The sequence below is a fragment of the Scomber japonicus genome, chromosome 7, assembly GCF_027409825.1.
Source record: "Scomber japonicus isolate fScoJap1 chromosome 7, fScoJap1.pri, whole genome shotgun sequence".
Lineage (NCBI taxonomy): Eukaryota > Metazoa > Chordata > Actinopteri > Scombriformes > Scombridae > Scomber > Scomber japonicus.
Genome location: NC_070584.1, coordinates 12110828 through 12137517, shown reverse-complemented (window position 1 = coordinate 12137517; position 26690 = coordinate 12110828). Strand labels below are relative to the sequence as shown.

Below are 26690 nucleotides of genomic sequence, written 5' to 3'. Positions count from 1 at the left end.
AAGTGTAGACACTTGTAGCGGAAGACGTGAATGGACAAAAATTCAATCTTGCATTGGAGTAGTGTCCAAGCAAGTGAATGAAAAACTGTGAATCTTGACAGAGATTTTGCAAATGTAACACGTTAATATTACCACAATGCACCTTCTGCTGTGCTTAAAACAACCCTGGCACGGGAGGAGGCACAGGAGAGAAGCCAAGCAACTGCACAGTATCATTGCAGAAGATCTCTGGGCTCAGGTTCAGCTGTTTGATTAGTGAAGGCCTCCAGCTAGAAATCCTATAGCTGGAAGACAGTACTACTGTGAGTCAGTTAATTGACATTAATCCTGACATAGCTCCAGTGGAAAAAGCGTCATTTATTATTGAGGTATTTTTTGATTTTGCTTAAAGTTCAGAGCTATAGGCAAACTATATATGTTCCATATTGATGCTGTGGTTATGGAAGGGCTCCTACATCTGAATGCTGGAATATTCTTGGAGGGAGACAAATTTATAGACTTCAATAACTCTGATCCATTTAAGCAGTGAAACACATACAACACACATATTCCATTCTCTATAAATGAGCATGAGAGGGTGTTTTGTATGTGTGTGGCAGCAGAGCCTGTGAGCACATGTGCTTGCACATATGACCATAGTTCATCTTTTAGGCCGCCATCCACTTGGCACCTCCATTCCCCCAGTCACAGCATTATTTCATTGCACTAATGAAGGCTGTACCTTTGTTCGCTTTAGGACATCAATCTGTTTGATTGACAGCTCAGCGGCCTTCCTTCCCTCCACCCCACACCATCGAGCAGATGGAGCAGAGGCTAAGTGGGCTGCTAGCTTTGCCTCAGCTAATAATATAATAGTCTGGCATTAGCCATATTGAAGTAGCCACCGTACCTAGAGCTAAGCAAATGAGCAGCACAGCTGTGCTATCATGGCCAGTGGCAGAGCTGACAAAGCCCAGGAGGCGGAGAGGCAAAAAAAAAAGGTAGTTTACCCCAATCTCTCCAGACGCAGCTTGTGAATATTCATCAAAGACCCCCCTCCCTCCCTCCCCAGACCCAGCTCTGCACCCCTCTCCCACCAAATGTATTATTCAAAGGAAGCATTTTCCCTATTAAATACTATAAATAAATAATGACATCTGGTAACAGTTTTTGTCTGCTGAATTAATGACAGGGGCACAGTCGAGTATCTGCCAGTGATTGGAGGAGGGGGTGTGGAGGGTGGATTTCCTTTCAGCTACCTTTCCTCTCCTGGCCTCTTCTTTGTCTCAGCAGTTGGGTGCGATGCTTCCTTTGTTGGTCAGAAGGTCTGAATTGGGATCGCTTCTCTATTACTCACTTCCTAAAGCACTGTGGTGGAAAAGCAGATAATTGATAGCTGTTTATTTTACCATGCCAGTATTTTCTGGTCTGATTTAATCCTCAGAAAAAGAAGAAAGGCTCCCTGCGGGCTCTTTATGTGGTTTTGGCCCCAAACAGCTCCTGAAGCGTAGTCTGTTTTGTCTAACTCATAGTTTATTTGTCCTGGTTAAGATGAACTTGACGTGGCACATCTTCACACACAGCGGATGACTGAAATATATATTACTGAAGGATATGAAGTATGAAATGTTGGCATCATTGTTGTACAGGCTGTGTATGTCAGACACTGATGAGCTGGTAAACAGGGACTACTTGAGAGGCCTACAGATGGACAATGTTTTCCACTCTCACGTGCCTCAATCCCCAAAGGGGCAGCGCATTTTCTGGCGTGTCTTTGCAAGTGTTGATTTTAATTTGTAGAGGTAAAATGGAATTCTCGAGATCTGATCATATATTTCCAGTCAGAAAAATAGGAACTAAAGCTAAATATAAGTGGACAGAAGGGGAGAAACATAAGCCATTGTTACTGAGAGTGATTTCTCTCTTTCTCAACCTTACCCTGTCTGCCTGTGTTCCTCACAGCGAGGCTATTTATGAAGCCGAGGCACCAGTGTGATACTTATAAAGCTCTACTTGCTAATCAGAGATCTAGCTCTGGGGTTGCCGAAACCAATCATAGATTTATGCTAGAGAATAGGAAGGTTGTATAATTGATTTCATTCAGATCCCTTGCACCCAGGTCGAGCTGATCTATGCATGCTGACTTCCCATTGTAGTTGATGGCTTTGTGGCTTTGTTCATGTGTGCCATTTGTGTGTGTGTGTGTGTGTGTCTAAATGCAAAATATGACTTTTTGCTGCTATTGATATTGGTTAATAGTTTTTAGTCACACATCGTAGTTATTCAAACAAATGCAGGACGGTGAATGCTGAAAGCGTATTATGCCTAGAATGCCTCAGCGCATAATTTCTGTAAAATATTGGAGCTTCAAAAGGTTTGTTGTTGGTATATTTTGTTGAAAAATCAGTTCTGCTTTTTATTTCATATACAAACCAGAAAAAAACAGGTTTCTTTAATCCTCTCGTGTCCCTGTAGGCCCAGAGCCTGTGAATCATATTTTTCTTAAAGGTTTTTTTTTTATTGTTGTGGTAATACCGACATTTAATGTTTTCACATTGCTCATTCTTACAGTATGTTTGTGATCATGCTGTTTTATATATTTCACATATTCTTATAAAGCACATACAAATAAATACACTAAAATAGATATTAAAACACAACAAGTGGCGTACACTCACTGACAAATACACATGACAGGAGTGTCAGCTCACTAAACCTCAGTATGTGGTTAATATATATATTATCAAAAACCAAATCTAATCTACTTATATTGACTAAATGTATCAGTTCAAGGGAGGTAATGACTGAAGACACCAGGAATACAGAGTGGTGATAATATCACTAGGAAGTAATAGTTTGATTTTATTTGTGGCCAACAAAGAATTGTATACACTCACGGTCCTGTAAAGCGCTTTGCTTGAAAAAAAAAAAAGCTCAATGGAGATTCAGACAGATGAGAGACAGAAGGAGATACAGACCCAGATCGACAGCCAGAGTGAGCAGCCCTGCAGCACCTGCAAACAGGTGGATTTAGTCAATTGTATCCAAAGCCTTGAGCTGACACTTGGATTTGTAGTCCATGTGGGGTTAGCCACCCGACAGATATCAGCAAATCTTTTTCCTCAGAGGCTTTGCCCTGTTTGCAGAAGAAGAAGACCAAGAAGAACTGTATTGATCCCCATGGGGAAATTGATCCTCTACATTTTACTCTTGGAGCAGTGTGCAGCCGCAGTGCAGTACCAGGGGACCAACTTCAGGTCTTTTGCCACTGCCTTGGTCAGATGTGATGAGCTAAACAGACTGAACCTGGAAGCTTAGAAAGAAGGTGAAAATGCCAAAGTGAGAGCTATACCTATCCATCCATCCATCCATCCATCCTATCCTATCCTATCCTATCCTATCCTATCCTATCCTGTCCTGTCCTGTCCTGTCCTGTCCTGTCCTGTCCTGTCCTGTCCTGTCCTATCCTACCCATTCCTATCCTATCCTATCCTATCCCATCTCATCCTATGCCATTCTATGTCATCCTATCCCATTCTCTATCTCTCTACAACAAATGGCAGTGAAAATATGACATCTTAACAGTCTCCAACAGACTTTGATCCCTCGCCGATATTTCTCTTCATCTCCTCTGCACCACCTCAGGGCAGCGAATGAAGAACTGGAAACACCATCAAATTGATTTTAATATGGAATTTGTAAGGCTCGTAGCTCGGTCAGATGTCCTGCCTGCAGAGTTGCTCGTCGTTCTGCAGTCAGTAATAAGATTGCCAATGCTCTACCAAAGTGGTTTTTACACGGAGCTATGAAGCGTGCTGCCTTCAAAGCTCTGAGGCATTAGAGTCGATGGCAGGAGTGGAGGGCCAGCACATGTGCAGGTGTGTGTGTGTGTGTGCGCGCGTGTGTGTGTGCTTGTTTGTGCATGCGCGAGCAAGGGCTTGAAACTTTTGCTCAAGGACTGTACGTAATGTGGGACATACATTGTTAAGGGACCAACAATTTTGTACAGAAAGGGCATTTATTTCTCACATTGTTCACAAGAAAATTGCATTTTTAAAGTGTAATTTCCATTCAAATAGCCTTCACTGCGTTTTTGTCAACACAGAGTGAGCAAAGAAATGAAAACACAAATGCTTGCTTTCCAAATCAGGAGCAAAACCAAGTCAGTCACCCGGTCCAGCCAACAGCTTGGCTGAATGTGGAGGTCACTTTTAGTGTTCACAGATTTGAATGTACAAGGCTGGTAAACAATTACCATTTTGCGGATTTGTGCGGAAGCTCTGCAGACAAATTCCCCCCTCTGTAATTAGACCAGCCTTTCAGTTCTGCTCTGGCAAATTTAAAATGAACTGTTGTGGTGCTTACCAGTCCTGTTTTGTAATTAACTGTCACACAGCGAAATTAATAGAGAAGAAAATATGGCATGGAAAATTCAGAAAATGAAGAGACGTCACTGCAGTCAATCATTAGTCAGGCAAGAGTGATGTTAATCAACTGTCTGTGTCATGTAAATGTGTACATCTGTGTTTGCCTCCGTGCTTCACTTTGTTTCTGCGTGTGTGAATCTGCCACACAAACATTTGCTTTGATTCCTAACAGGGTTGGTTTTTATACCTTAATAAGGTTAAACCACGCTGAAATGGGTCCACCTCTGCGTCCTTTCTCTGTCCACTCTGTCTGGGCTTTTCCCCTCAGTTGTAATTAAAGAGGTTGTCTCTTCATCTTTCTGTCTGTCCTGATAATTACCCTTGGTGAGTGGTGCTGGAGCCCTCCGGTTTGCTCCCGGACCTCTTTGATAATTTTGGCAACTGCTCCCAGAACTGTTGCTGGGGCTCCTCTAGTGACTGTGAAGGCCCGTAACTTTTATGTGTGTGTGTGTGTGTGTGTGTGTGTGTGTGTGTGTGTGTGTGTGTGTGTGTGTGTGTGTGTGTGTGTGTGTGTGTGTGTGTGTGTGTGTGTGTGTGTGTGTGTGTGTGTGTGTGTGTGTGTGTGTGTGTGTGTGTGTGTGTGTGTGTGTGTGTGTGTGTGTGATAGAGAGGTTTGTCTGTGAGCTCTGCTGAGTGCCAAGTGTCCAGCTCTGTGCGCGGATTGATTGGGGACTGCTGTCTGTGATGGATCGCTCTCTGCACTGGACTATAGGCTGAGCTGTTGATCACTGACCGCTGTCTGTCACTGTGTACTGGGTTACTGTAGCTACACTGAGGGCTGTGTGTGTGTGTGTGTGTGTACATTAATAAATAATCATTGTTTCACTCTGACTCTTCTTCTCTGTGTTTACTTGCTCAGTCCAGTGGTTACATTAGTGTCCCATCGGTTTAGTCAGGAGCAGCAGAGAAGGCGTAATAGTAGTAAAATGCCTCTGTCTGCTTTCTTTGCATTCATGTTCTCTTGGATGTGTGTTCTCATAATTCTCCTTCGCCCACTTGCTTGCTGATATTGTCACGCACTAACTACAAACACACTTGCAAACCACCTCCAAAGCCGAAATACACACACACACACACACATGCGCACACACACCCTTACACAGACACACACACACACAGAAAAATGCTTAAAACACACAGCTTTCCTTAGCAGACAGGCCTGCAGGCACCTTGGGCGTTTGAGGCCAAGCCCTAATTGGGCCTCGTCTTAGCATGACCTTCATTGTTTTGACAGAGAGGATCTGAGGGAGACACCCTAAAGCTGAGGTTATGGTCTCTCCTCTCCCCCCATCTCCTCTCCTCTCCTCTCCTCTCCTCTCCTCTCCTCTCCTCTCCTCTCCTCTCCTCTCCTCTCCTCTCACCCCCCCCCTCCTCTCCTCTACTCTACTCTACTCTACTCTACTCTACTCTACTCTACTCTACTCTACTCTACTCTACTCTCCATGTCAAACCAGCAGGCTCAACAGTAAAGCGGGTATGTTCAAGCAGCCATTAGCTGCCTCCCAAAGCTTTTCCAAGAGGGTCAAAGCTGTCTGAAGCTGTGGAGTGGATGTTTTAGCACTCACCTCAGTGGGTAGTCTCTGTGTGTGTGTGTACTCAACTATATGTGTATTTTTGTGTTTGTCTTAGCCGTGGTAGTGCAACACGAGCACAAGAGAATTGCAAGATGGTCCAAATAGCGAGTCAGCTCTTCAGTGCGTGATGTGATTTACCACTGAGCCATTAGCAGTCAAGCTGTGTGTGCTTCAGGTGTTCTCAGAGGCAGCGGAGAAAGAAATACTCCCCACTGCACTGCACACTGATTTTAAAAGCTCCCTTGTGATTTATTAGGAAAACATTTCTTTAGACCACCCACCTTCACTTCACTGCCTTAGAACTATAGATTCAGAGTTTGAACACACTCGTGGACTCAGTGCTGAGGTAGCAAGAGTGCAATTTGGAGTGGATTTAAAGTGGCCAGTGGAGATTCACATGGGATCATGGCGGAAGATTCGCTTCACTGAACTGTGTGAAACTATGTATCTAGTGCTGCAAACATTTAATTTAATCCTGACAGTAATACACCACCCTTTCTTTCTCCCCTCCACTGTAGGGTGGGCATCCTTTGATTTCGATCAAATTTGATTTCAAACCAGTTGACTGCATCACTGTGATGTTGCATTGACAACAACAATCACTTCCTGGTAGACGTCAGTTGATTTGAAATGCATGGATATTTAAAATCTGCAAAAAAAAAAGTTATTTCTGTTGTGATTTTTCAGTCGTTAAAGATACCTTGTTAAACACAGTGGTCTGACATTTCTTCTGTGCTGCTTTGCTAATGCCTTTGATAAATCGAATGTACCCAACAGTGACATTGCACCGCTGGAAGGACTAACTAGTTGCTGCCATATATTGGGAAGCCGTCTTACCACTGCTTTACTCATTTATACTTACTTGTGCTTACTTGTAATTACTTTTATTGCTTATTGCTCATACTTATAATTATTTACATACTTTTCTATATTTATTTCTTTATTTACTTAAACTGACATTTATTTTTGCTCTGCACCATTAAACTATGTATGTCATGGAGGGGCTTTCTTCTCAGAAGTTATTGCAAAGTTATTGCCCTCAATTTTGTCTTTGGTCATATTTCCCTTTATTGTCAAAGAGAACAGTGTGTCACAGCTCCCTGGCTCTACTGGAAGAGCTAGCAGGGTGCTAGCACTAGCTGAAGACACACTCAGGCTAGGAGACTGCACAACAAACAGTGGACAGTTGTTGTTGATCAACGCCGTATTGCCTTGAATGTTTGGTCAGACTTGATGTGCACACTGACTCACAGCTAATTAGCTTCCCACATGCTTTGCATTTTACCTGGTTCTTTTGACTATTTACCATGCTCCATCTTTCACTACCGTTGTGACATTAGTCATGCATGCTCCTATCTAAATAAATGAACACACTGCTGCATTGATGATTTACATCCTTGCAGATACAGTATGGAGCCTTTGTTTGCAATAATAAAGGATTATCATGTTCACGAACTGAAATACATTTTTTTCAACCCGTGTACTTGATTGTTGGCATTTTGGATTCGGTTCTAATTTAGAACCAGTTATCTATTCCCAATCCTACTCTTCTTTCTTCTTTTTCCTCCTCCTTCATGTCTCTGAATGCAATGCAACAAGGTCACAATTGAACTTTTGGCACATTTAACAGGCCAATACTGCAATTGCACTGCTTGATTGTCCTGTTGATTCTTAATCAGGATCTCAGACAAGACACAGTGTTCAACAGCCCATCACGGCACACAGCCGCAATCACAGCTTTTTGTCATTTCCAGGGTCTTACTACATACAACCTTAATTGGCTGCTGTTTCTCTTTCAACCTTACCACAGCTCTTGCTGCTGTTGAAGAAGCTGCTCTGGATTAATAACACTATTTTTAAAGCAGACTGAAATTTGTGTTCTCAAGACTGTGATTTGACTGTGACTGCCATTTAAATGGTGATTTGAGATGGATTGTGCTCTACAGTTGTTCACTCTGTGCTATCTGTCCCTTGACCTGGCTGGTTTTATGTCTGGGCTGGGCTTTGTTTAAACTGTCCACCTGTTCTATCCAGCAGCGTTGTATGTCCACACGGCTATTGCTTATTCCTAAAGCCAGGAGCTCAGGCTGCTCATCTTGTCACAGCCGCAGAGCCGACTGCCAGCTCCCTAGGCCTCCTGTGGCATCTGCTCTTTGCATTGCCCGCCAGATAAATGAGGTGTTTGCTTTTCTTTGGCAGAGCGGTACCTTTCAGAAGGTCAGTGATGGTGTCTTTGCTGGGGGAAGGCTGCACTGTTGATGCGGCTTGCCACTCAGCTCTTTAAAGGACCAGTAGTTCTGAATGTGTTAGCCCATTAACCACAAATCTTGTATGCTTTATGTGACTGCCAAGCATTTCCCACAGCTGACTCTAAGTATGTAGATTGATTTCCTACTTCCCCACAGCAACTTGTTTCATTGCAGTACAGGATGAAACTCTACCTGGAGAGACATTAAAGACATTTAAGATCAGTAATCCACTATCATGAGTATTTAGTCTAATTACCTTTTAAGATTTGTATGGGGTGGCCAACATCAACCTTTTCAATTCAATTAATAACCAACATCACACTAGCGTTTTTTTAAATGACTATAGTGATTACAGTCATTTGATTTTGTTTTTGAGGCTTTTTAATTCAATACTTTGAAACAGACTAATTTCTGATGTCCCATCTTGTGGAGAGGAAAAGTTAGTTAGTCATTTGAAATATGTCTATTTGCTTTCTTGCTGAGAAAGATATAGATAGATAAAGTAAAAGGATACCACTCTGGTGTCTGTCTATTAAATATTAAACTAGAGCCAAGAGCTAATCAGCTTAGCAAAATGTTGCACCTGTAAAGCTCCTTATTAACAGGCTATATGTTGTTTTTTAAATCTGCACACAAAAAGAAATGTTTCAACAACTTGTGGTTTTAAGATTCAAGCTGTCACAATTTCATAATGTTATTCTATTTTACCATAACGATTCACAGTTCATGTTCATTGCTAAAGTAAATCATGGGATAACATATAATTATCCTGGTTACATTTAGATGTGTGAAACAACTCAGGACATAGCACCTTTTGTTTGAACCCACCCATTTTTAAAGTGAGCAAAAATATTGGAACGTGTGACTGACGGGTGTTTCTTGTTGCCCAGATGTTGCCTTTTTTGATTGATTGTTTAAACATTAACAGCTCAGAATGTCAGCTCTTGGTTTTAGCCTTAGGTTTCACCTGTGAAAACTGCATTTGTTGTTAAGAAAGGATAAAACAACTTGAAGACCAGAGAACTGTCTATGGGAGGAAAGCAAGCCATTGTGAAGCTAAGAAAAGAGGGAAAATCAATCAGAGGCATTGCACAAACATTGGGCATAGCCAATACAACAATTTGGAGTGGCCCGAAAAAGAAAGGAACTGCTGGGCAACAGACTTCAAACAGGTCGACCAAGGACAACAATAGCAGTTGATGACAGAAACATTGTGAGAGCTGTGGAAGAAAAACCCAAAAACAACAGTCAGTGACATCAACGCCAACCTCCACAGGGCAGTGATGAAGGTGTCACAATCCATGGTTTGAAGGAGAGTTTGAGAGCAGAAATATAGAGGTCATACCACAAGCTGCAAACCACTCATCAGCAGTAAGGATCGGGGGACCAGATTGGAATTTGCAAAGACGTACAGAGATGAGCCGCTAAAGATCTGGAACAAAATTTTATGGACTGATGAGACCAAGATTAACCTCTGCCAACGTGATGAAAAGACCAAAACGTGGAGAAAGAAAGTTTCTGCTTATGATCCAAAACATACAAGCTCATCTGTGAAGCTCGTTGGAGGTGGTGTCATGCCTTGGGCTTGCATGGCTGCTTCTGGAACAAGCTTATTAATCTTTATTGATGATGTAATTCATCATGGTAGCAGCACAATGAATTCAGAAGTCCACAGAAGCATTTTGTCTACCGATTTACGGAGAAATGTATCCAAACAGATCGAGAGGAACTCATGCAGCAAGACAATAACCCAAAACACACTGCCAACACAATAAAGGACTTAATCAGGGGGGAAAACTAGAAGGTTTTAGACTGGCTAAGTCAATCACTGGACCTTAACCCAATAGAGCAATAGACTAAAGGGAGAAATCCCCTGAAACAAAGAAGAACTGAAAGAGGCTGCAGTAAAAGCCTGGAAAAGCATCACAAATGGAGAATGCAACAGTTTGGTAATGTCAGTGTGCTTGATGCAGTTATTGTATATTTAAGATCTTTTTCTTTGCTTTTGCTCACCTAAAAATGGGGCGGTCTGATACAAAAGGTGATATGTCTTGAGTTGTTTAACACATAGATACCAGGAAATAAAAGCTGAAATTCTGAACTCTTGTCTTACATTCATCATTTGATCTAAAACCCAAATTTCTTCAGTGTGCAACAAAAACAAAGGAATTGGCCTGGCCGTTCCAGTAGTTTTGGAGAGGACTGTATATAGAGGGAAGAGAGAGTCAAAGCTGTGTTGAGCTGTCTTACACAGGATAATGTGAGTAACTGGGAGGTAGAATACAGCATTACTCTTTAAGTAGGGAAAATTAAACAGTTAGGTTTCAAAAATCTGCAGTGAATTTACACTGATCAGTTTGTGCAGATATAGAATTTCATTATAATAAATAACTCAATAATGGCACATCACTGCACTACTGAGGCAGACTGCATCAATCTGCACTTTTAATGGTATTCAAACACTGACTTTTAAAAAGCTAATGAATGCAACTCAGTGAAATTGTTTTGTGTTTGGGAGAAATCTCCTTGGTTTTCTTCCATTCAAATACGTACTATGTTTGGGACACACTTGTTGTAGCCAAAAAAAGGAACAAAGAATGTAGATCACCTCTGCTTTAGAGGAACGCAAAAGACCTTTTTGTTGTGCCAGCATCCTCAGCTGACACGTCCCCCTCAGTAAACAGATGTTTTATATTCTTTTACTGCTCCGTGCTGATCATCATCTCTCCACTCATCCGTTTATTCTCAGCTCCGTATTTCCCCTCCCTCTTCCATTCCTTTCAATTAAACCTTCCGGATGATCATTTACTTAACAAAGCTCCCTGCCGGCCTCCCGTCACTCTCCGCAGCCTCTGCGTGGAAGTGCGTTTTAAATTAGTGCCAGGTGTTTGTTTTTTCCTCCCTCAGTAAATATTGTTTGATGAGTTAAATTATCTCTGCTAGACGCCTCCTCCTTCAGAAAGGAGGTATGGTGCAGGAACAGCAATATAAAAGAAAAAAACCCAATGACATACTGCCCCAACACGGAGGCTTTGGATTCACACACACTTATAGAGTTCATGGTCAGCCTCTAAGCTTTTATTAGCTTGTGGTGTAGAGAGTAATGAAGCTCTCTTAGACTTTACTGTTCATGCTTCAATGTTCAATGCCCTTTGTGGCTTAACTCATTCTGTGGCCTCACTGTAGTCCCCCCCCCCCCCCCCCCACTCACCCCCCTCCTCAACTAGGTACCTTTTCAATCTATCTCAGTCTAGATCTAGCGCTCAGGTTTGCAGCAAGCTTCCACAATGACTCATTATGTCGGAGCAGCCTGGGCTTTCATGTTCGTTGTCATTAATTATACAATGGCCATGTAAATAATGAGTGTGTAAGGAGCTCATAGCACTAACATGCGAAACCCTGTGCTCCTCACTTTTTGTCTCACTTCATCTTCTCTGTTTCTTTGTTCCAGTGTCTTTCAGACCACAAGGGAGTAATTTGCCATGAGCAAAACATTAACAAGAAATTAAAAACAAAAGCTTTTATTTCTTAAAAATTGTACAAAGAGAAACAATAACACCAGGAAAATATCCACAACCTCTTCTTTCATCCCTACTTTTCCAACTCCAACTCTTCCTAATCTTAAGGGAAACTTTGGTATTTTTCAACCTGGATCCTATTTTTCAATCTTTTTGTGTCTAAGTGACTAATGGGGAAAACAATTTTTTGAAAATGGTCTAGTATTGAGCAAGAGTGCGTTAGCTGGCAGCTGTGAAAAGGGCTGCAATATAATCTGACAGGGCAGTTGCACCTCGTCAATGTACATCTAGTAAAAGCACTCTTTTTATAGCATTGACAGACTCAGGTTGTTGTTATGAGTGTCTGACAACAATATGGAAAGGATCATGCAGAACATTTTTTTTTAAATGATTTACCTTTGCATGTGTGTCTAACCAAGCTTTGCTCAAGGAGATGTCTTGTTCTTAAATCTTGCAATAGTTGATCTGTTGTCTAAACCATAACTTAGATGGCACTAAGCTAAACTTTCTGTATTCCAACACAACAATTTTCTCCTGGCACTCCTCTCTCCAACGCTTGTAGTGGCTGAACTCTCACAAGATTTCAGAACAAGACCTCAGGCAAAGGAACACCTTTTATTTCTTTGTATGGTCCTTTCCATAATGTTATTGGACACTTATAATAACAATCTAAGTCTGTTAGTAGCAAAAACGAGCACTTTTGGTGAATGTGCATTGATGGAGCACTTTTGCCCCGTCAATCGTTTCAGCTGCCGGGCTGAAGCACTCTCACTCAAAACAGGACCGATTTCAAAAATTGTCCATATTAGTCACTTAGACAATAAAAGATGGGAAAATAGGGTCTAGGTTGAAAAATACCAGTTATCTTTAAAATACGCTGGCAGTTTACACCACTTTGTTCCACCATCTATATCTCAGTGAAGTAGCTTTTTTGTTTTGTTTTTTGCCCCATGACACAGCACATGTAACTGCTGTTCCTTCTTCTCCTGTCAGGTGATAGCAGGTTTTCTAACGTGGTTTTGTAGCTGTCACAGTGGATGAGGAGAAACATAGTTTTGAGGTAGAAAAACAGGATATAAACAAGCACAATGTATGTACCAAAGCAACATGAAGTGTATGTTGAACTTCTCATCTAACTTGACGACAAAGCAATTTCTGAAAGTGAATTCCCAAAAAATGTTTTATTCCTTCAATGCCACAGTCCTGTTGACATAGCACTTCAATCACTGCACTTCCACTTGTGTCTCTCAACATTATTACACTGTGACATTGAGCCAAAAAAACCTCTCTCTGTCTCACTTTCAGCTGTTATGCTGTTATGATATGTTGTGAGATGATCTTGACACTTTCTCTTGAAGTTATTGTGTGTAAGGAGTGAGCTCAAGGAGCTCAGCTTCAACTACTGTCAGGGACACATGACCCACACGACGAATATGTCCCAATTCTCTGATTTTATTTTTTTAATTTATTGTATCCTTCATTCCTTTAGGCTTTACCTCGCCCTTTGAGCCCCTCTTTTCATCCAACCAATTTCCCTGCCATCGTTCCAGCTGACCTTGCCTCATTAGCTGTACCTCCTGATTTCTACATATTCTGTAAGCTGAATGAAGAATTGTATTAAAGAATTAATTGGACATGTGTGAAGCAGCCGTTAAAATCAAACGAGTCCCTGTCCTGCCAGCTCTGTGTTTGGTAAAAGAGAGGGAAGAAACAGAGGGATGAGAGGCAGCCACCACTTGAACAGTTGGCTGCACTGACAGGAAATCATCCATCAGCGCTTGATGGGCAACAGCAGGTTACCAGGTATTAGCCCAGGGAAGAGAGCAGGCTGCACCAATGAACACACATTCACAAATATTACTCCAATAGTTAACCCATCATTGCTTTGTGAAATATGAAAAGCAGGTTGTTCTTTTCCCAGAGGTAATTAGACACCGTATTTGCAAATTTACCTCAGTTGTCGCAGAGGGACCTCTTATTCGATGCATGACTCCCTGTCAAAATCACAGATCATGCCTGTAAAGTCCCACTACAGTGATAATGCATGAGGACGGCTGAGAGCCTGTGGCTTTCTGCGGTTGTGATGAGATGTGTAATTAGCCAAAGCAGCCTGACAAACTGCTGCAGGGGCATGAGAGACAAAGGGAAATGAGCCAAGAGAGAGGTCAGGAGGAGTGGAGAAGAGAGGAGAGGAGAGGAGTTATTGCAGTCTGTAAAATTCAAGGTTGATCCAGTTTTGTGCAATCATGCAATCATATTTCATTGTTTTATCTCTATATTAATGCCACACAAGCCCACATCTAAAGTCTCTCTTTTTATATACAGTACACTCTTTTTCCATTTTGGTGATTTCAGGATTTTTCTCATTAAATGTAGATAAGCACTGCTTTGAGGACAACTGCAGTATTTAGGATAAATAGCACGCGGGGTACAAGGCTTCAGTGTGAATCAGCCAGTTTGTTTGCACCGCCAAGAGTCCAGGTGGAAGAGGTGGAGGTTAACATCACCGATCAGGGTAATTAATTGCTTCAATTTAGTCATTAAGTGGTGAGTTGGAACCGAGAGCTGACACCTGCAGGGTCTCAGAGAGTGTCACAAAGAGAAAGAGAGGGAAAGGGTGAAAGAGAGGTACAGCTAAGTGTTGAGAGTGTCATTTTAAGCTGTACATTAAATACTAAGTAAAGTAAGTGTAATAATATTATTATAAGACGGCATGATCATGAAAACAATTAGGATGTATTCTATCGAGGTATAAAGGTATGGATGTGTGTGAGTGCGTGAGTGCGTGCATATGTGTGTGCATATGTGTGTGCATATGTGCGTGTGTGGCCATCAAGGGACATTCTGACAGACCCCTGAAGTGAGACCTTCTCTGGGACCACTTTGCCAACTCAATGCTCCCACAGAGAGGGGGAACAGACAGGAAATTGGATGGAGGGAGACAGAGAGAGAAAGAAAGTGAGAGTGAGAGAAAGAGAAAGAGAGCGAATGTGAATAAAGTAAATGGTCAAGGTAAAAAGAATGAGCAGCAAAAACTAATATAAACAGATAACATGTAGAATGTTATACTCAAAGGTAATGTGACATTTAATGTGCTACAGTGCCATTAATGATCATTTCTTCAGTCCCAAAATATAAATATTGCATTTTAAGTCCTTTGTAGGACCAACTTGGTTGAACAAATGGCATCCTTGAGAGATTCTCAGTTTTTATCATCAGTGCAGAGACTGTCCTCACTAGAAAAACATAATTATTGGTTGCTTGCTCGAAGGTTTAAATCTGCTTTTGTTGATTTACACCTGCAAAGTGACACTTGTGGTCAATCAAAAATGTCCTTTCTCAGATGGAAAGGTTGGCAAACAGTGGTGTGACATTATCATAGCACTGCAAAGCCTCTAAATAAGGACAAGGTCATGGTATATGGTTAGGTATTATGTCTATTAGATCCCATTTCCTACTAACAATGTTGGTTTCTCTAAACCGTCATTACATTCTCCTATAACCTTAGCCAAGCTGTGTTCAGGCATGTACCACTCAAAACTTTTGAATTGGTGTATCTCAACAACTATTGCATTGATTGCCATGCAGTTTGATACAGTGCAGGTGTCCATGAGGCTCAGAGGATTAATCCAAATGACTTTGTTGATCACCTAACTTCATCTAGCAATTTCATCTAGCACTACTATAATGCTATTGTTCTCATTTTTCCAATTGGTTCATCATCATCAGTACAGAGTAATGTGCTAAAAGGTGGATGAGCATTCCTATGGAAGCTAAGTATTTATGGTAAATGACCTATCAAGATGTCCTGTAGTGGTCATCAGGCTGAGCCCCATGACAGAGGACACCATTCTCTAGCCCTGACCTAACTTACCTTTCAGTTGCCTCTCAGTCCCACCTCCACACAAGCAAAGAGCAGACACTCAGCAGCTTAACCCAGCCTCATTTCTACATTGCTTCTGCTTAGTGTAAACTGCTGTGGGTGGCCCCATTGGGTTGATAAGCAGTTTTGTTTTAATGCTTTGGCCCGCTCAGTGGTCCAGCCATCATCAGAATGGTGATCCCTGACTTTTCATCCCACGCCAATATTGCCATAACCCTCAGCTATACTTTGTCCGTGTTTTTTGCTAATGTTTGCCTATTAGCAAGTGTTACTATGCCAACTAGCTAGCTGATATTTGACTTTTTAGAAGGCACTAATAGACTACTTTTTTTAGGATAATGCTACAGAATATATTAAGGTGAAAAAAATAGAGATAGAGATGAAGTGAGTGGGAATGGCTAATTTATACAACTCAGATGGGGCACAAACTACAGAATTTGGTGTCTCTCAGCCTCTCTGTCTTAAGCTGTTATGCGTGTATATCGTGTTTTTAAGTAACAGATGGTTGGCGGAAATTGCCCTTCATCTCTGTCACATCAGGTTGGCCCGATAAAGAGGAGAAGGATGGTGTTAAATGTATACGCTATCTCTCTTCCTAAATCATTTCTATCATTGTACAATCTTCTCTTCTACGTCTTGTTCTCTTCCTCCTTCTGTTTTCTGTTCACCTCTTCTTCCTTTCTCCTGTTCTCCTTGTGCTTGTGCTCCTCTGATGCTTTATAAACTGCGTTTCCTCTTGTGTTCCAGTGCTGAGTAATTGCTGTACAGGCTAGAGGAGGTTACATTGACGCGCCAACACTCATTCTCTCTGATATTCAAATGAGCCTCTGCGTCCTCGTTTGTCATCAGTTCAATGGTGTGTGTGTATATGTGTTTGTGTGCATGTGTGTGTGTGTGTGTGTGTGTGTTTTTGCGTATGCACGTGCATTTGGTGCCTAATCTCTTATTTAGAGCATCACACGGGAAAGGCATTAACATCAGTCGGGTGAGAAATTAGAAACGGAGCTGATTAATTCTTGGCAAAAAGGAATTAAAGGGTGCTTCCCTGCCATTCTCTTTGTTGTGGGACCAGAATTTACCTGCAGTGTGATTGAAGGTGGCTGCTCTGTGCTGCCACCGTCATTAATAATCAGCAGCTTTCAGGAAGATTCATGCTGCCACGAGCTTGTTGGTTCAAAACACTTAGCCATTACGCATGACACTGAGGGCCTGATATATGACAGGCTAATAGCTCTGCACTCCAGAACCAATGCTGCTGAACAACAATAAGAACCATTAAGCTATTATCAAACGAGATTAGAAGAACAAGTTACATTTTAATATAAATGGCAGCTTGTCACAAACGACATGCTGAATTAAAAATGGGCGGGTAATACACAATTAACACAATTATCCTTCTTTTTCATTTTCTTCAGTTTATATTGTTATAAATTAGGAACTCGGCAGCTGTGCACTCCTCTCTGGGACCCGTGTGTGCGTGTGTGTGTTCATCTGTTGTGAAGTGCTATTGGGAAAACACTGACGCTGTTGACTCAACAACAAGAAACAGCATTTCTCAGTGAATTGGTTTTGTTCTGCGACACTGAAATCATTCTCATTTAGTCAGCTCACAGAGTAAAAATCCTCCACTACTTCTCTCCAGCAGGGCAAAATATAATAAATGTGATCAAATTTAAAGGCTGCTAACACTGTTCTCCACTGTAAAGCAGTTAATTTGCTTCCAATAAAGCAGCAGTAGAAACTAAATCACTTTATTACTTTATATTCAGGGCTAGTGCGCCTTAAATTTTCTTCCTTGACTTTTCTTCTGAAGGTGGATTCAGTGGAGATGAATAAGCACTTTATGGTCAGCTCTAATTTTCCCTGGTCAAGTGTTAGGCTGCAGGTACTAATCTGTTTTATTACATTAAGTCAGGTGATGAGGCCACTTGGGTAATTGTACAGAAAGAGTGTAATGCAACAGCATAGGCTTAAATTTATCTCAAAACCTTTAATATGCAGCATGGAACCTTTGAAAAACAATAAGAATATGTAAGGTATTTTCTATGTATTATTCTTCATGCACTGGGAACCCTTTACAGATTTTTCAAGGACAGCTACAAGGACATGTCGAGAGCAACTGCCTGTTGTGTATATGAAATACAAAGGCCATATAATATGTCGAAGCGTGCTATCTGTGCGCCTGTTGCAGTAGAAACATCCGGGATCCGAGGGCTGTCAATTAGGAACACGATAGAGCTGAGCTGATCAAAGGCCTGCCTGATGTAGTCTGGCCTCTTTGTTCCTGTCTCAAGGGATGGGGGGAAGGGGTGGTGGTGGTGGTGGTGGTGGTGGTGGTGGTGGTGGGGGGGGGGGATATCGATGCTCTGCTACATCTGGTTCACACACACTCGAAGGGCTTCTCATCAATGCCAACGCAAACACACACGCACATACTGTATTTGTCCAGATCAGACAGCAAACACAAATTGAATGAGCACGGCTGCACAGGAACAGGGACGCACATTTACCAATACATATGTACTGACTTACTCCGCTAAACGTGAGAATGCACAGTGGTTCTTCACACATCCCTTACACCTGTGTGTGTATATGCAGGAAAAAAACTATATTAAAAAACTATAATTAAAAATATAACTTAAAAAAAACAAACAATTGATATTATTGCCCCCGGTGAGACCTGCCAAGCCAAGAAGATGATCGCCATGCCCGAGATTGATTCCGAGTTTTGTCACTAATTATTTTTTACCGCCGTTTGAACTGTCTGCTGAAATCCAATTATCAGGCAGTGTGTGTAGCTTACAAGACTGGGGCGGCGACGAGGGGAGGGAGGATTGGGAAGGCTGAGACAGAGATAGCAAGTCTTAAGGAAACATACTGTCTAGCTTGAAGATATGAGAAATTTCATTGAGGGAAAACCTTAATATAAGATGCTTAGAAACACTTGTTTACTTTGAATGGAGGCTATAGGTTTTTGTGCCTTTCTTGTCGCCAGATGAAGGCACAAACTTTAAAGTATCTTCGCTCATAAGACAAAGTGAGAAGAACCCTCTGGAAATCTCCATCGTCGATTACAAACTAAAAAGATGACAGGGTGTAATTTAAAAACTGTAAACTTTGCAGCAGGGAGCAAAGCACATAGCTTGTTTTAAATTGATCCCTCTGGTTGCACGCTGACTGACTCATAATGACATCGTAAAAAACAGCCTAAAACTAACAATCAAGTGCACCTCAAATGAAACTACGCCCCTCTGTGAAATGTCAATTTGTGTCAGCTGCCTCGTTGTGATTTATGGAGCTTGTGTGCAGTGTAGGTGGCCTGCTGCATGCTCAGTATCACTCTCCACCACTCTCCCACACATACCCTCAAATTAGTTGTCACGCCTGGACATAGCGAGCTGCTGGGCCCCAGCAGGTAGCCCGTATTCTCAGACAGATAGGGCCAGAGCAGGCACCAGATAAATAAGTAAATAAACCTTGGCCTTAGGCAGCTCTCATCAATTCTGATTCTCCCAAATGAGTGTGCCTGAGAATCGATATACCTAGGGGATCCCAGTCTGTCTCCATCTCAGACCGGGGAATCGTGCTCGGACTGGGCTTAGCAATAAAGCTGGAAATAGCCAGGCTGCACCAGTCTCTCTCATTCTCTATCCCTCATCTCCCATGTTATCATCTTTTTCATAGAGGTGTTTCACAGCAACTGTCGTTCCTCTCCTCCGCATCTCCCATGGCTGCTCTCCCATCAGCGTCTCACACCTTCCTCACCCACCTTATTTACACCTCAACAAGACTCTGTTTTGTCACTCCTGACAGGAGACTGGAAACATCTGCAGATTTTCATGATTCATTAGCCATTCTAAGAGTGATTATTTAATAAGTACAGAGCACACTAAAGCTACCGCCACTATTGGTATGCTGCTTTCTTTTCACCCTCCTTTTTCCCTGCAGCGTTTCTCTCCTTAGTGCTTTGCACCTTTGATTTCTTCCTCTTTCATTCTCACACTTCGATTCTTTTTTTTCCACACGGATATCACAGCACACAGTCTTCCTCCTTTACGCTGTTTCTTCCTCATACTCTCCATCTCCACAGTCAAAATCAGTTGTTTTTTTTTTCTCCAGCCACGGTTAGCTCCCAATTCCAATTTCTGTATGTTTACTTTGATGCTCTTGTTTCTTTCTCTCATCAGTTTTTAAAACCTCCTTTTCTGGAATATTCCTCTCTCCAAACTCCAATATCTCTATGCCATTTCCTTATATCCACAATATTACTATCAAAGGTACATTTGGTCAGAGCTAATCCATTTCCAGTGTCTAATCACGAATCTCACATTCACTCTTTGCTGTCTTTATTTGTCTATCAATCTCTCTACCTGTGAAGCTGCTCTCCTTACTTCTACTCCCCTTCCCTTGGCTTCATTTATAGGCTGAGATTACCTCCATTCTACCTTTTTTACCACTAAAATCCTTTGGTCATGTTTGACTGCACATTTTCCCCATGATTCACTCATTTATTCTATATGTAATAGGATAAAGTCAATATGAATTGTTTGATAGAGATTATAGATTAAAACAAACTGGCAGAATGACAATGTACTTCTTACTGCAGATATTATCATCTCAGATAAATGAAAGTGAATCTCCTTTTTTTGTAGAGTGTAAGACCTGTCCAACATTCACGTTGTCTATTTAAAGTTCAATTAAACTTCTCATTTGTTGCAAACCTTAAGTATTAAGAAAATGTGTTTTTATAAAACATAATAAAAAGTTTTAATGAGACGAATAGCAGGTATGACATTATAACAATTCATTATTAACATTCAGCAGTCACAGACACTGCTCATTAATTTTTCAGGACTGCTGGGTGTGCTCTTAAACACACATTCTTACATATCACCCTTTCCAGTTCATTGTCTTCATCACACATTTGTTTTAACCACATGATTTTTAGCCACACAAGCAGTGTTGCTCCCAGGATGGTCGTGTTGGTCAGTCAGACAGTACAAATCGTCCAATAACACCAAAACTATTCCTATCAGCCTCAGCAACATTTTGTGTCAGGCAAAATAGCAAATGTTAGCCTGTGAAAACAGTAAACTAAGATAGTGAGCATGGTAAATACAATACCTACTAAATATTAGTCTATTAGTATTGTTACTGCGAGAAAGTCACCATGCTAACAATAGCATTTAGCTCAAATCTGTGCATATGTACTGGCTTGGCTGTAGACTTTTAGTAATGTTTTTAACCTTTAACAGTTCACTATATTCACTTGATTGTCTTGATCTAAATTTAATACACATTTATTTTTGACCAAACATGACTTTTAGCCATACTGGTGGTGTTACTGTAGGGATGGCTATGTTGGCCACTCAGTCAGTAAGTCCAGTTTGTCATGTAATTTGTCCTTCATGAGCAAATTACCAGCAACACTAATGGCATGCCATGTTAAACATCAGTACTGACTGTCAGCATGCTTACATTAGCCTTAGCATTAGCATCTTTCAACTTACATCAATACTAATACATTTTTGTTTTAAAATGCATAATGTCTGCTACATTTACACCTAGCATCCACACTACCTCAGCATTTTCAAACCATTAAAACAGGGAATGCTGCTGAGTGTGCTTAAATGTGAAAACTCTGGGAATTGTGTTTTAGTGTGGTGAGATGAACACAAAGACTTTTGAAAGCTGATGTTTAAATTCCTGATTGAGTCTTATCACACCGTGTTTACAGCCTTATGCTCATATGTTACTTTCAGTAACAGTATCGACTCATTGTCGGTCCAAGCAAAGAAATATCGTTTTACTTTTCTCCATTGCCGTTCTTCTTTAGTATATTCTACAACTAAGCAATCAACCGCACAGTAGACAATCTGCTTCCTACCAGCACATGCATGCCCGGAGTACTTAAATGATCATCAAGACTATATTTTATTATGGTGCTTAAATGCTTGTATGGACAGAGTTTGTTTTCACTTTTCTGTATTTATTTGAATTTTGTGTACATTTATTTTAACCAACCATGATTCTTTTAAACCACAACTTCCCTTCTGTCATTGTGTCAGTCTGGAGGAGTGTTAAGCTGTTTACTGTCAGTCAGCCAGTAGCTATTATACTCAAGGTGACAGCACACAGTCCAGTCTGGCTCCCTCTTAGGTGGCCGCAGCAGAGGGTTAGCACTATGCACACACACATAGTACCATTCAAAAGTTTGGACACACTTTCTCATTAAAGAGAATGGGATGGTGTGTCTAAACTATTGAATGGTACTGCATATACCATCCCCACAAACATGATACAAACCCACCATCTGTCTGTCTGCATCCTGGTGTCTTGATGATGTGTGTGTGTGTGCGTGCGTGTGCGTGTGTGTGTGTGTATGTGTGTTTTCTCCTAGGTGTCTCAGATAGATGTCTGTATATGGCAGTTCACTGGCTGTGATTCTGATGAGATGCAGAGTGATTTAACTGCCCATCAAAGCAGCAGATTACTGGGTTTTATGTGTGAGTGCGAGTGTGTGTGTGTGTGTGTGTGTGTGTGTGTGTGTGTGCTTGTGTGGGTTTGATTTAAGTTACTTTCGGGGACATGGGACACACAACAGACGTAAGATCAGTTGATTGGGGATGGCTTGTCCAATTTGAGAGAAAAGGTCTGTCCCCAATTGGTAAAACATTGAATTTTGGGTCAGTGGCTAAGGGTAAGCAAATAGTAGTTAGGGTAAGTCTCAGGGAAATTAATGTAAGTTGATGTAAATACCCCAAAAGTGACTTAAGTAAACACGTGTGTGTGTGTGTGTGTGTGTGTGTGTGTGTGTGTGTGTGTGTGTGTGTGTGTGTGTGTGTGTGTGTGTTAAGGCCAGAGAGGCCACATACACATATGCTTCCCAGTGTGAAGTCTGTTTGTGAAATGATTTAATGAGCAATAAAAAAGAAGATTGGAAGGAATTTGGAACTTGAAGAGCTGAAATATTGGAGAGGAAAAAGACACGCAGCCAAACACACACACACACACACACACACACACACACACACCCTGACTGGGTGTCATATTGGGGTATTTCTGAATTAGTATCTCTGTAATTTTCCACATACCATCAATCTCACTCTTTTTAGACCTTCCTCTCCCTCCCTCCCTCCCTCCCTCTCATCTCCCAAGCTGGTTATCTACTTCCTCAGGAAAATACAGGAGATTAGATGAGTTCCCTAAACGACAAGCAGCTCTCATCCCTCTGTTAATTAGTGTGGTCTCTCGGTGTGGCTAGATGGCATGATGAGAGGGGTTGGAGGAGTAAAAAAAGGAAGGGAATGTAGCAGGAAAGAGGAAGGGGTATTTGTTGTCTCTAGGTCAGGTGTTACATTTTGCTACTGATGGTGAGTTTTGTGACTTAATTACACAGATGACTAATAGATGTTACATTTCTGACCTTTTGTTGACTTATGGACATTGGGAACAACATGTCCAATTTGAATTTACAGCTGAATTTTGTAAAACAATAATATTGTATACAGTTATAAAATTATAGAGTTACAATACATGGATACAGGTCACTAGCCAGATTCACACAGTACATTCTTCACCTGCTGATCTATAGGCTGCCTCTGTATTCATATTGACGGGGCATCTGGCCTGGGTCTGATTCTGTGAGTTTACTGGCCAGCTCTCCGGCCTTTGCCCCAGAGTGATTCAGTGTCCCTTGCACCACTGACTTTGATTAACTGAGAAGTCTTTACGGCCTGCAGTCAACAACGAAGATTTACTGTATCCCATACGTTTCCAGATCCTGCCGACAGACAAAAACAGAGAGACGTAGTAAAGCAGAGAGAAAGAGAGAGGGAGTGGAAACACAGAGATGTAAGGACTGGAGTGGACAAAGAGAGAAAAGAGACAGTATAGAAAAGACTGTCACAAGAGAGTGTGAAAGAAGGAAAATCTGGCAGACATTCTGGTGAAATGTGTACCGCTCCTGTAATACTGATAATAACATCCTTCCACCACAACTACGTACAGCTGTATACCAAATATGTTTGAGCCCGTGTGTATGTTTATAGATGGTGTTAGAAGGATGTGGTCAGTTAAGGACAAGGACCTGTCACTCTGACTGGAGGGAGGCCAATTGTGTTAAACTGCACAGAGATAATAGTACATGACGATATATTGTCTACATGCTTTAGCAGTGTGTACTTGTGTGAAAGATATTGATTAAGAAACAACCACGACAGAGACAGTGCCAATATATCTTAGAGCTGTCACGCTTTCTGCAATTGTATCAGGCCAGCTTTAACACTGGTGGGTGTCTTAGATTTGATAATATTTAGTCATAGTCTTTGTTAAGTGTCTTTATGTCATTTTATTTCAATGCATATGACTTTTACAGTATCATAATTAAAATCCCACATTGCATTTTTTTTCCCCGACATTCTGTTTTGCTTGATTCATAAATGAGCAACGACTTCATTTGTTTTTAGTGTGCAATAAAGTCATGCAGTGTTGTAGTGTGAAAATAAGTTGAATCAATTCGTTGATCTAAAGAAAATCACTTCAACAAAGTTGGAGAAAAACAAGCCAAACATTTGCTGGTTTCTAGCTTAGGAAACAACAGTTTGAAGATAAATACCGTGACCTTTGGGAACTTGTAGTGGAATTTGTCATACATTCAGTATAGATTTAACAATTAGGTGACAAATAAAAAAAATGTTGATTAGTTGCAGCCTTTAAATGTTTAACCATCCAAAAATACTGACTGAACAGAAAAGAAAAGCACAGCACATCCTCCATTCAGCCATAAATAAACATAGTATGTGCAGATGTTAACAGTCTTTTGTCCACAAGAACCTCGAAGGTATTTACTACACTGCCTTTTTAAACTCTTGTGTACAAGGTGTCGAAACTATTTTTCCTTGTACTCTCAGCTCAAGCCACATTTATATTCCAGGCGAAGACAAGCATGCGGCCAAGGGGACCTTGATGTGCCCAGAACAAGTTTAATATTTGCCACCGTATAAAGTGGCTTTGCAGCTCAGCAAATGAGAAGTCTCAGACATTTGAAAATTGCCTGGACACTCTTCCTGCGCATAAAAAGCTTTCTGTCACCTCATTTTTCAGGAGAATCTGTCTCTCTGTCCCTCTCTCTCTCTCTCTCTCTCTACCCCCTTTTTTACCCTGCCCCTTCCATTTTCCTCTCTCAATAGAGTATCTTCCTCTCTCTCCCTATCATTTCCCCTCCTTCTCGTTCCATTTCTCACTCTTGTCCGTCTCTTATTCACATCCACTGTACGATGAGCTCGCCTTTTCTGGCCAAAGAGAGCGATGTAATGTGTTTTACGGAAAGAAATGGTGTGATACTCCTTAACAGGGTGTCTGGCTGTGTTGGCTGCTGGATGGTGGGTGGGTGCATTGTATGAATAAGGGACACCTGGATGGCTTTCAGCTGTAAGTAATAGGTTTCTGTATAGTTCTAGGCAGCCCTGAAGCTTATTCCTACTCTGTGCCATCACAGTGCTCAGCAGTATCACCCCTGCTTTGTGTGGCTGAGCCTGGTCAGCATTGTGTGGCACACAGCCTCTCTCTCTTTCTCTCCCCTTTGTTATCTCTTATTTTCCTTTTGGACCATCATGTTTATTGAAAAGTGACAGCAGAAAAGAATCTAAATACACACACTCACAATGCTGCAAGCACTTCATAAAAGCCTGTAATGCGCTACGTGTGGGTTTGGGTGTGTGCAGACTGTGCAGTGCAGTGATACACTTCATTTTAATTGACAGCACTTTTCAGCTCTCTAGCGATAACGCTGGAACAAGCACAGTCTCATTCTTGCTTTTATTCCCTCTTCTTCCCCCCCTTTCATCCCTCCATCCCTCTTTGCACGACTCCTGATTAACCGCACCTTTTCATGTGAGCACGGGTTGCTCCTCACTCATGTACAGCAGAGCATAATAATAATAATCTGTATTTGTGCGGTGCCTTTCAAAATACCAATTACAAAGTGGCTTACACTGAATAAAAATGCATCAATAGCAATATAGTAAAAAAAAGTAATGATAATACCACAATGGTATCAAAATGGAAACAAAATACTCTGCAATAAGACAAAAATCAATCTACAAAAAGCATTCAAGTGTGTCTTGAGTTTAGATCTATGCACAGATGTATGCACTAATGAGTTTATATCCTTTGCGTGCATGCACGTGTGTGCTCAACACTCACACAAGCATCTGTCCATGTCATTCACACTCTCTAAGCGCACAGGTACATTTGCATTCCCATAGGTATTTTGTTCACTGCATATTCAATTTCCATAATATCGCAGACTTCATTATAATGCAGAGCTGATGCAACTTCCCCTCCCTCATAACTTGCGTCTTCTTCAGCCTCTCAGGCAGTGAGGAAAATGTTATTGCTTCAGTGTTCACTGTGTGTGTGTGTGTGTGTGTGTGTGTGTGTGTGTGTGTGTGTGTGTGTGTGTAAAAGAATGAAACAGTCTCTCTTAGTCAATATGGTTTGGTCTGAATCTGATGGCAGTTTCTAGTTTTTGGGAAGCCTGCCATTTTCCCTCAGACTGGTCTACCGGCTCCTGTTCTCTTCCAAGTGTGTAGGTACAGCGCAGGCCTAGCAAAGCATCAGGGGAAATTTATGGCTGCTTAAGATTCAAGTTCCTCCTCATCCACTCAGGCTTGGCATTTGAGTGGGGCTGAAAAAAGCTTTGGCTTTTCTCCGTGCCTCTCTTTCTGTCGCTCTGTCTTTCACTATCTGTCTTTTTCACATGCACAACACCGTACTTACTCAAACTTTTACTCCAGCATACCCCCAACTGTTTGTCTTTCTTCCACTCAGCACCTTTGTCTTTACCTTTCTTCTTTCTAACTCTAATCTCGAGCATCTCTCTCCCTCTAGATATATGTATGGATGGTAATTGAGTAGTTCAGTGAGTTATCAGTGATTCATCAGGATTAAATCCTGCAGAAGCGTGTTCTGTTTCTGGCCCACAGATTGTTTTTTGGTGTCCTGCTGTTCCATCACATTCAGGTTTTATAAGCTGTAATATAGCCGCCCACTCAATC

General features: G+C 41.4%; 1 protein-coding gene across 1 annotated transcript in view; it reads left to right on the top strand.

Moving 5' to 3' along the window:
* Positions 1–2916: 2916 nt before the first annotated feature.
* ncanb (neurocan b) overlaps positions 2917–26690 on the top strand; it is a 128516-nt gene continuing 104742 nt past the window's right edge. Inside the window, exons 1-2 of the mRNA XM_053322366.1 lie at positions 2917–3003; positions 3126–3255. Coding sequence (XP_053178341.1) covers positions 2917–3003; positions 3126–3255 — 217 coding nt within the window. The remainder of the gene's footprint in view (positions 3004–3125; positions 3256–26690) is intronic.